General features: G+C 37.6%; 1 protein-coding gene across 3 annotated transcripts; it reads left to right on the top strand.

Annotated features, from left to right (window-relative positions):
• The first annotated feature begins 5,279 nt into the window (after positions 1 to 5,279).
• Positions 5,280 to 10,934, top strand: adcyap1a (adenylate cyclase activating polypeptide 1a). Of its 3 annotated transcripts, XM_044340376.1 has the most exons (7): positions 5,290 to 5,597; positions 5,838 to 5,942; positions 6,579 to 6,713; positions 7,322 to 7,426; positions 8,314 to 8,448; positions 8,962 to 9,082; positions 10,708 to 10,934. In XM_044340376.1, exons 2-7 carry the CDS (start codon positions 5,845 to 5,847, stop codon positions 10,714 to 10,716), a joined length of 603 nt encoding a protein of 200 aa, XP_044196311.1. In that variant the 5' UTR covers positions 5,290 to 5,597; positions 5,838 to 5,844; the 3' UTR covers positions 10,717 to 10,934. The 3 variants fall into 3 exon arrangements, with proteins under 3 accessions (XP_044196313.1, XP_044196312.1, XP_044196311.1); XM_044340377.1 differs by lacking the exon at positions 7,322 to 7,426 and having other exon boundaries at positions 5,281 to 5,597; XM_044340378.1 differs by lacking the exons at positions 7,322 to 7,426; positions 8,962 to 9,082; positions 10,708 to 10,934 and having other exon boundaries at positions 5,280 to 5,597; positions 8,314 to 8,895.
• The last annotated feature ends 385 nt before the right edge of the window (positions 10,935 to 11,319 follow it).

Here is an 11,319-nt window from a genome sequence, read left to right as displayed (position 1 = left end):
TCAAATATAGTGAAGAAGTGCCTCTTCTTCAATGGAAGTATTAATATATGTAAATGTCTTCAACATTATTTGGAAAGATAGAAATTAAACAGAGTAGTCGTGTGCGCATCCACAAAACCTCAGTGGGACAGAAAACAAGAACCAGCTATACTGGCCAAGTATGTTTACACATGGTTTATAGTGGCTCTCAGTGCACTTACACACAAAAATCTTCATAAAGATACACAAGGACAACAATTAAACTGGGATACAAGGAGTACCTGCACACATCAAAGCTCCCTTCATTTTTAATTGTGACATTTCCTCCTTTGCCTGAGGAAGACCTGTGGGAATGACCTGTAAAGTTACTACACCATAGATAAATACAAAAGTACATAGATGGCCTAAATAATAAATAATTAACTAGATGCACAAAAATACAGGCATTTGAACACATTTCTGTTTTGTTGTGCATCATTATAGCTGTTCGAGCTGTGTGTCTGTGATCTGCTCTGAAGCTGAAAGGCTCGTGTATGACACTAGTGATTACATCCTCCTCAGTGTGAACCCTGCAATTACAATAAAACAGTTCTCCGTCCCCTTTTGATACTGACAGCTACTCTACATGTCTGATTATAACATGGCTGTCACTTCACCTCCTCTCCTCCACTGACTATATGTTATATCTATTTGCATAACATACATACTCTGCATTAATTCAGCTATAAGTATTAAGACTCTGTACTTTGTATGCATTTTTAAGTCATAATTTGTTTTGCAGTTTGCACAAATGTTAAAATTGTTATTTGTTAGTCTTTATACGGTAAACTCAGTTTTCAGTACTACGAAATCTAATTCCCCTTCAGCTTGATTTCACTTAAAATTAAGTTAAAACAGTTTAAAGGCAAAACTAAAGCTGAGAGTGATTGTATCAGATTATATCTCAACCAGTATGTACTGCATGTAAATTGAGTTTATTTAAAGGGCATAATTTAGTCTGCATGGACAAAATATTAGAGACATTTCTCAATTTATGCAATACAATTCAAAAGCACCTCAAACTACAGCCTCCAAAATGACCATAAAGTTGAATCAAGACATCTCTTTAACAATTTGAACCTAAACTGAACCCTTTGGATTTATTGCAGAGCAGCTGTACTGTATAATACTGCTTTAGTTTTAGCTAGGGTGTGACAAATGAATTGGGAACAGTGTATGAAAAGAGAACGTATTATGTGAAATACAGTAAAATAATACTACAACAACTTTAATTAAAAGTTTTGACAAAATTAAATATAATAGAACTAATTAATGTACAGTTTGGATTGTCTTTATATTTTCTACAACGTGTATAATTTGCTTTTTTGGCATCTTTTTTAATTTCTTCTCAACCCTTTTACTACTACTACTACTACTACTACTACTACTACTACTACTACTACTACTACACACACACACACACACACCACACACACCACACACACACACCTAACTGTAACCATCACAACTACATGCCTAACGTCAGCCTTAACCCGCAACTGAACATAAACCCAATTCTAACCATAACCCTAAAACCAAGTCTTAAACCTCAAACAGGTCTGGCCAAAATGTCCTCACTCCTAAGGTCAAAAAATCAAATCGGTCCTCACATAGATAGACATACAAGTATACACACACACCTGACACAATTTAAAAAGCCATGTTCTGTCAACACTTGTCGTTGTAAGAGCTGAGTATTAAGATACTTGAATCATGAGACGGTAACTTCAATAAAACCATTTATGTCAACAGCAGCGGGTGCTATAAAAAGCTAACAGTCCTAAAATTAGAATGAGTCATATGTTTATCTGTCCTGTTTGATGTGATAAAGCTCAGACATACAGTTACTCAAAGCCCTCTTTCCAGGTATAGGATAATAAACAGTGTGAATTTAAGGCTGCTGCTGTTTGGAGACCCATATGTGCAAACAAAAGCATATTTTCTCTACATACAGTGCCATCATAGTGACAAGTTATGAGTTTTAAAATGTGCAATATAAGGATTTTATGGGAGGAAATCACTTTGTTTATCATCTTGTATTAAAAAAATCTAGATCTTATATCAACATTGGTGATATAATGAGTGCTCATAGCCAGAAAAGCAACAAGCATTTCCAGCAACTTTCAATAGGGGATTAAAATGCAACTATAAATGAGTAAATGGTTGCTCAGGTCAGAAAGTTTATTAATATTCCACTATGATTATTACAGGAAAGCACTTACTTGGTGTGGTGAGTCAAGCATTAGGTGATTACTGGATACATATTCTTATCTATTTCATGTTCTCAGCCCTGTATATGTAATTTGATTTAGAAAAACTGACATCCTGGTAACATCAGTGCAAATATTCTTTTAACATTATTAAGAGATGAAGCATCGTTCATTGGAAGATAAGGCAAAGTGTTAATCATAATTATTTTCCACTTTAGAGAGCCCAAAAGGCAAAAAAAAAGTAACACACATACACGTCATTGTTACAAAAATGAAAATATTGTCATTTAGAGATTATCGACCCAATTGGAAAATCATAGTTAAGAGGAACAGAATGAGGTATAACCTAATTTAATCCCACTTTACTGATAAATAAACCCTGTAAAAGCCTGTAAAAGGATGAGTTAGCTCCATTTTCTTTTCTATTTTGAGTTCGGGCAGTCAGATAATTCTCTATACGGTGATGTCTAAACACACATTCTTCTCAGATACTTTTTCTTTGATAGCTTTGATAAGATTTTATCCATTTAAGACCTTGAGATTCCTGCTTTACCACATAGCACTTTCTTCTTATAACCACTTGGGTGCAGTGCTCTCTCAGAGCAAAAACAGGACTATACTTGAGCCGGCGTTTTCAGAGATTTATTCTCCTCACCATCTTAAGAATTCAAAGTAAAGCGTTCCTTTGCGCCAAGAAAAGCGTCACATGACGTCAGAACCAGAGGTGGCTCGACCGGTCTGAATCACCCACTAAAGATTCAACACATGGTCCTCAAACCTGTGTTGAAGGAGCTGACTGTTAATGAACAGTGTCCACAGTCACAAGAGCCCACAGAGGAGAACAAGTGATGTAGAAGATCCAAAGTTAATAATAGTTTTATTTGGATTTAGGTATATGGAAAGTAACTAAACACATTTAATAAAGTACTGTAATTAAGTAAAATTTTGAGGCACTTGTATTTTACTCAAGTATTTCAATTTCATGCTACTTTGTATTTCAACTTCACACATTTCAGAGGGAAATATTGTACTATTTACTCCTTTTCATTCATTACTAGATGTCAGATGAAGATTTCACATTTAAAAAAAAAACCAACATCTGATAAGCCTATAAAATACAAGGCAAAGTTAAAAACCAACTAACTATTTTGGCTTGTGACCCTCTCTAAACTTTTCAGGTGGTTTATTTTAATTGTTTGATGCCCAGAAAAGCAAAGATTGGAGAACAGCATAAAGAATTAATACAAAACTGTGTGGCAGAACTTTGTTTTTATTGCCCTCCTACCTCATCAATCATCTCATGACCATTTGGATTTAAGTTGTGACCCTTTGGATGGAGCCAAACTAGCCAAAACTAGCTCCACCTTGACCGGCTATGACAGTGAAATCCTACTTACTAATCAATACATCAAAAGCCAAACTAAAAAGAGTTCTGTACTTTGAAGGTCATCCATTACACAGTGTTTTTAACAGACTCAGAAGCTCATTTAGTGAGCGGCTAGTGATGCCTCAGTGTTCTACTGAACGACTCAGACGGTCTTTTGCTCCAGCAGTGGTCAGATTTTTTAATGAACGCTTTTAGATGTGGTTTAGATCCATAGCACCTTTTAATTGTCAATCATGTCTATATGGTATTTATGAGGTTATTTTTTTGTTGTGTACCATGAATGCAATGTCTATATTGTTTGTTGTCTGCATGAGTTGATTTGGTGGCAAATTAGTTTCTCCTTTGGGGATTAATAAAACTGTCTAATCCAATCTAATCTAATCTAATCATCATAAGTGTCACTGACAGGGCCTTTTTCTTCTGTTTACTTTTGATACTTATTTATAGGAGCTTGAATGCAGGACTTCTACTTGTAATACAGTATTTATAGATTGTTGTAGCTATCAATAGTATTTTAATATACAGTATATGTTTATCTTATGGGAACATAAAAACTCCCACAAATGAACACAGCACATCCAAAATAATAACAATGATAATCACAATACAAAGCAGTTTTTTCTTTAAAAAGTACAAAATGAAAGAATGTAATTAAACAGGAGTATACACAGCAGGGTGTTTTACATTGGACACAACCAATTAGTCCTTACCCTGAAAATAATTTGAGTACAGGGATCCAATTCTTATCGAAAACACCTCCTTTGTCGTCATTATAGTATCTCAGTCTCTCCAAGTCTAATGTGTTTGCCATTTCTCTCAACCACAAATCATACATAAGCACAGAATCCATTTTCCACACTTGTAAGATAAGGACTTTATTTGCAATTACCATTTCAAACGAAACAGACATGTTTTCATATTCTTACAGGCCAAAGACAAGGAGCTTGTTATGCCGAGGATGGCTATAAGAGGATCGGGTTCCCAGTGCTTCCCAAAAGCCTTGGAGAAACAATGAAAGATGCTTTTTCTAATATGTGTACAGTTTACTGAATGACCAAAGAATGAGTCTGTGTAACCTTTTAAAGTGTATAAGATTATGTCTAACATTGACTGAACAATCATGTATTGTATTGATCTGATCACATGAATTAATGAGTCGAATTAGACAGAACTTAAACCCACTGAGACAGGGACAATGAGGGAAATCAAGTGGTTAAAGAGACTGTTGTTCAACCAGAAGACTGGAAGTATCTAGTTCATTCTGACCTCTGACCTAAAATAAAGGTATAAGATAACAAAACATACTGATAAAGTAAGTCAGCTGCATCACAGATATCTCTTTGGTGCCTTAGTTAGAGGAACTATTTCTAGAAGTGAGGCTGTCTGTCACATTTCAGCACTGGACAGCTCCCTCTCCATCCCACAAGGCTTCAAAGGCCCACGTGATCCTATTTAAGGCGTGACGTCAAATGTTGACATTAATTTGCGGTTTAATTAATGATAATGTTTGAACTCAAGATCCATTCTTTTTTTTATGACTTGGCTCGGGGTCTTTCATTGACGCGGAAGAAGGATGCACTCCAATGGGACGAGGGGCGATGACGCAGCCACCCACCTCAGCCCCTCCACCCCCCGCCCCCCTCCTTGTGACAAGTGAAAAAGGCATGCCTGTCGGATTCATGAATAAAAAACCAAGGGGAGTTAAGTTCACAGGACGCAGGAAAGTTCTCCGCAGACAAATGTTTGGCGCTCTTCCTTCCGCCCATGACCGAGAACACGTAGAGATCCCCGAGAACTGAGCTGCGGGCGCACGGAGGGCTGCACACTCAAAAGAAGCACAAGGAGACCGAAGAGGCGCTTCACTGAGGGAATAGAGGAAGAGGAGAGGAAGGGAAAGAGAGAGCGAGAGAAAGAGAGACTGAGATAGACTTCCTATCTCACTCTCCCAGTTGAGGTCTTCAGCGGATCGCGTCTCGCAACTGGTAAGAGGAGGCACTTTCCGTTGGTTTTACGCAGCGTAAAAGTGGGCAAAAAGCGTTTGGGTAAAGTCAGCTGCTTCTTTTCTTTTTTAGAAACTCACAGGTGTGATGTGAGAGTAACTGGATATCACAGGAAACAATAGAATCTACTCCAATAATGCATCAAAGAATGACTGGTGTGAGTGATTTGGTATTTGATACACCTGTGCAACCACTTAATGGCGTTTTTTTTTTCTTTTGCAGCAGGACAATGTCTAGTAAAGCGACTTTAGCCTTACTCATCTATGGAATCATAATGCATTACAGCGTCAACTGCTCACCTGTGGGGCTTAGCTTTCCCAGTGTTAGGTATGTACACTCTTATTCATCATTTAAGTGTCACTTTTCAGATGTTGATTTGTCTTTATTTGTATTTGGCATACGATGAAGGCAGATCTTGGCTTTATTGCACTCAGCAGCAGCAGGACAAAGGCTAAAGACCATATCTGCTCCACAGTTAGTTATGTCTGTGGCTATGATAGCCTATTGGATTACTGGATAGCATCATCTGACAGCCGATCCATAAGGCTGCTTACACAGAAACAATTGCGGAGAAACATTCACCAGGGAGCGGAGGTAATGTAATTTAGGCTACAGAGGCAGTGAAGTACAGTGTCTCAATCCCTGCAGCCATTAAACGACCAATTTCTGTGATTAGATAATTAATTGAAAACATTTTGGTCGATAAATAAGGCATAAAAAGTCAGATTTGAGGAGGAAATTGCATTTTTGTTCAAGGGAAATTAAAGAAATGTTATTAAAGCCTAAATTGTGGCACAAAGTAATATGATTACATATTGAGTGATGATTCTTAGATTTTATTTAAGTCTTTAAAGAAGTTTATGAAACATGTAAACCGGTTTCATTCTGAATATGCAAATGATATTTCACTCGTCAGACGCAGAGGTTGCAGATTGGAAAACAGATCGTGTCTAATTTTTTCAGACTTGACAGTGAGGTTTATGATGAGGATGGAAACTCCTTACCATCCCTGGATTATGACAGAGACCAAGTGGATGTGAGAAGTCCTGCTTCTGTCGTTGACGACGTCTACACTTTGTACTATCCACCGGAGGAAAGGTGACTATCACCACCATTTTACCCAAACTTTTTTTTTTTTTTTTTTCCTTTTTCTTCTTCTCAACGTTGGAGACTTCCATGTTGAACATCTCATTGCTGTAGTCCTATTTCTGTTCATATGTTGTTGCGTTTTGTGTTAATCAATGTAATGTATCGTCGAAATTATGTGAGTAATTTCCAACATGATGAAAGTTTATTTTTTATTTACAACTTCTTTCACCAAATAGTCTGTTTTATCTTAGTCGGTTCAAGTTGAGCTTTCTTTAAAAAAAATGTCGCACATGGATGAACATACAGAGAAATCCTGCTGCGTAACGACGCGCATTTTAGTCTTTATCGCAGTATTTCTTCTTCTTAAATAAGCAAACATATTCTGCCAAAACGGACTGTTTCTGTAGAAATCTGGAAAGAAATAGAACATCCAGTGCAAATTAATAATAATAATTAATAAAATAATCCCCAAATTTGGAGATTTTTCCACAGGCCCAATATTAGACTCATAATTGATTTGTTGAGATCTGGCATTTATTGCAGTGTAGCTACTTGAAACTGTTGCCTCTTGCGCTGGGTGTGTGGTGATTTTACTGTGTGGCTATCTATCATCCCAGAACGGAAAGGCATGCAGACGGCATGTTTAATAAAGCCTACAGGAAAGCGCTGGGTCAGTTATCAGCAAGGAAATATCTGCATTCTCTGATGGCAAAACGTGTAGGGTAAGAACATCTTCTTGGTTGTCATCTCTTCTTTTATATCTAATGTTTTCTGTCCTATGTGCGTTTTTGGTTCTTTTCTTGTTTTGTTTTTTTTTGGTTACTGATCCTTTCAATGCTCATAACTCACGCTGTTATACGTACTGTATATGTCTGTGGTCCCATTATCTCCCAGCATGCAGTTAAATCTGGCACCCTCGCCCTCTTATTCAGCCTTTATCCTATAAAATCGTCAGGGCACAAACGAGCACTTGATTGATTTGGGAAGTGTCATTTTCCCAGCCCTCTGCTGTGTCGTTAAGGCGCGGAGGGAAGAATTAACCTGCGCAGGCTTAAATTTATTTCCATATGAATAATTTATAGGATTGAGTCCCAGTGGTTCTTGGTGGAAGACAAGCATGCAATTACTCCAGACTTATGAGCAGGCCAATCACATCTCATTGCAGGTTAGACATATATGCCAAATAAGCTGCCCATCCCAGGACTATTAGGCACTTTTAGCCCATCATGGGCTACAAGTTAAATAAAGAGAGTGTCTCCAAGATTAAGCCTTTTGTAGGATCATTTTGCAAAAATGTTTCTGCAAAATCACAGGCTTGTTCCCAGAATAAACTCAAGGGTGAAATCTGATTATTGTACTTAAAATGCTCTGAATGAAGGACACAGATTTGGTCTCTGCACAGCACTCCAGGCTGCATTGTTCTGAACAAAATGGTGAATCTGATTATCTAATTATTTTCCCTCTATAAGATGGTGCCACAAAGATCCTCCCAGTCCCAAACTCGTGCTCTTCACCACACAGCACCACACACAGGTCGTACATGCAGAGGTAAAATATAAATGTTTTCATGTGATGGTAGTGAAACCTGCCCTTTGTTTCTCTCTCACAGCGGGGGAAATAAATCGGATGACAGCTCAGAGCCTCTGTCCAAGCGACACTCAGATGGGATCTTCACAGACAGCTACAGCCGCTACCGGAAGCAAATGGCAGTCAAGAAATACCTGGCAGCAGTCCTTGGGAAAAGGTATAGACAGAGAATTAGAAACAAAGGACGCCGGATGGCATATTTGTAGCATCCTCCCTCCCCTCCTGAAAAACAAAAAAAACTTAAGTGTGTGCAGCCCCAGATGAAGTCATTTTGAGATCTGAACAATCAGTGGATCGCTTTTTGTGTTCTTAAACATGTATTTATGTATGAAGTAAGCCATTAAAATGAATATTTTGATAATAATATTGTTTATTATTTTGTACTTAAAGCACTTGAGGACACATAATATCTACTTTGTGGACCAATTTTTGTTCATTATGAAAAAAAATAGCCTCTATTTATGTATTCATTGATTTATTTTTTTTAGACCTATTTATTGAGGGGAGACAATTGTTAACATGACGATATGCTCCAACAGCCCTGTCTTTTAAACATTTAGTGACAAGATATGATTGTGAGGAAAATAAATAGTTTAAAAGACAATCAATGTATTGAATGCTGCTTTTTGTAAAGCGACATTAAGAGTTTAGTTGTCTTTATCCACAACAGCCTTGAAGACATAGGTCTTCACGATATCCTACAAGGCATAGACTTTGATGCCTTCCGGGACTGGGATGAGTTTGAGGCTTTTTTGGGAGATTGGCTGAAACAGTTCTCTCCTGAATTTCTGGTGAGTTTCAGACACTTTCCTGAAGCCGTGTCCTACTTGGGGGGTCTCTCATGTCCCTCCCTTTTCCTCTCACCTTTTAACTCTGAACCTTGTGATCTTGCTCCAAACACTCAAAACCTGATCTTCTTCCACCTCATTTGTGCTCCTGTCTCTCAAGAGTCTCACAGATTTTGACCTTTAATCCCACCTGTGCAGCCAAGAGCATACAGGCTGAACATGGAGAGACTTTAGACCGATATGTTACACATATCATTGCTGATTGACACAAAAAGGTACAACATCATCAGCGTCCTCTTCATGGATGCGAGGATGATAAAGATGATTTCAGTAGATCTGGGTTAGACCAGATGTGAGCCCAGTTGGCTTTAAAACATTCAAAATGTCAGTTACCCATTCTTTTAAACCAAGAATCCCAAGAATCTGAGATGAGGACCAGAGTACTTTTGAGGTTTTTCCAGTCCTTTTCTTCCGCAGTGTTTACAGAGTGAGCTTACACCTTTGACTGTGTAAAGTGCCGATCTTGTGTTTCTATCAACTGGTTTCTATGTGTTTGGAAAAGTCATAGGAAACCTCTTACTCTACTGAAGGTTTTCTCGTGTCTCTCTGCCCATATAATAAGTATCACCAACATTTAAAGCACCATCAGGCAAATTATTTAAAAAAAACAGAAAAAAAAAACACCATAAGAAATGATACTTGTTACATGGTTACTTATCCATCCGACTTGTGCTTTGTGAGAGACATATGAGGCAGTTTGAACTTTTGTGTTTGAACCTCCTGGGTCTATTGTGCTTCCCTTTTCTGTCATGTGAACCAATGTAAAACTACAAGTAGACTGCATGATTAAAGTAATTGCACTAGCCACCGCATCTGTGCAGACGACTCCAACCGGATGGTTTTGCTTGCTTTCTGACTACTGCAAACATACATACCTGTCATTTCTGGATGTTGTTTTGTGTTTTGTTCTACTCGCTGACATTTCTACACAAAGCTGTATGTTGAACCTTGTCCTCCATTGAAGAATTCTCTGAATGTACTTTACTGCTGGCAACGAACCTCTCAGTCTAATGTCATGCTTTATCTTTTAGGCTCTGTTTTGTAACCTATTGTTAAATTGTATATGATGAAAAAAAAAAAGCTGTGATTGGACAATTCAAGTGGTCATTTTCTATTATCTTTATTTGCAGTTTGGCACAAAGGCTGCCATGATTGACATGATTTAAGTGACACACTTAAATTTAAAGAGGGAGAAGGATGAGATGCAGAAGTACAAGAGAGGAAAACACAGTTAGAGAGACATCCAGAGAAAGCAAATGAGGAGAGAATGGATAATTGACTAAGAAGATATATTTTGAAATGTTGAGGGATCAGGCTAACTCTTTAAAACCTACAACTCAGTGTAGACAAATCACATTTAAAAGTAGTTGATGTTTTGGTTCCCCTGTCTGCACACTTCCTCCCAATTCCTGAAGAAGGAAGGAGTTCCAATTTTGCAAAAAAACCAAAACAAAACAAAAAAAAAAGCAAGATGAGCATTAGTTTTCCAACAGTTCTTCGATCTGTGCCTGGCTGATAAGTCGTGTTTACTGTATAAATCTTTTCTTTAATTTTGCATTCTCCTCTAGGCTTTGTGACGCAGGAAGCAGTTTGCGGCTGTGGTGCCTTGCATCGACTTTAAAATCGCCATGAATCACAGATGGCTATTTAGTGGCCCTACAATGCTGCACATCATCAGCTTACATTTCACCCTTTTTGTTGTTGTTTTTTGTGTTGCACAGACGTTTGGTAGGATCTTTAGTGCCATCCAGCTTAGACGTGAAGCACTCTTACTTGCACTGCTTTCTTTTGCACTTTGTTTTTAGAGCATTAGACGTAGACTTTTTGTGAAAATAGAGGGAAGGATCAGTTTCCCGCTCTCCATGAAACATTATATGTATGATAATGAAAGCGCCAATAGCCTTACTAAAATGAAATAATCTTCAAAGATATATATATTTACTGTGTAGAAAGTGATTAGATTACTACTTCAAATGGCGATCTGCAAGGATCAAGTCAATAAATGTTTAAAAAAAAAGTGTTGTAAGATTTGTATGAATAAATTTTTGTAAACAACAAAAATTTCGTCTAATCTTTGAAACCGGTTTCACCATAAGTCTTTAGGTGAAGACACATTTAAGAGGATGAAAACCAGAAAGGAAAACCTAAATCCTTACATTCCCTCGACGGTTTTAACAAGG

Source organism: Thunnus albacares, chromosome 21, assembly GCF_914725855.1.
Source record: "Thunnus albacares chromosome 21, fThuAlb1.1, whole genome shotgun sequence".
NCBI lineage: Eukaryota > Metazoa > Chordata > Actinopteri > Scombriformes > Scombridae > Thunnus > Thunnus albacares.
Note: the sequence above shows the minus strand (reverse complement) of the source record. Positions and strands in the feature narration are given on the sequence as shown.

Coding starts and splice junctions, on each gene's coding strand:
- adcyap1a (XM_044340376.1), top strand. CDS start 5,845: ATGTCTAGTAAAGCGACTTTAGCCTTACTCATCTATGGAATCATAATG. Junction 5,943..6,578: donor CTTAGCTTTCCCAGTGTTAG/GTATGTACACTC, acceptor TAATTTTTTCAG/ACTTGACAGTGAGGTTTATG. Junction 7,427..8,313: donor CTGATGGCAAAACGTGTAGG/GTAAGAACATCT, acceptor TCTCTCTCACAG/CGGGGGAAATAAATCGGATG.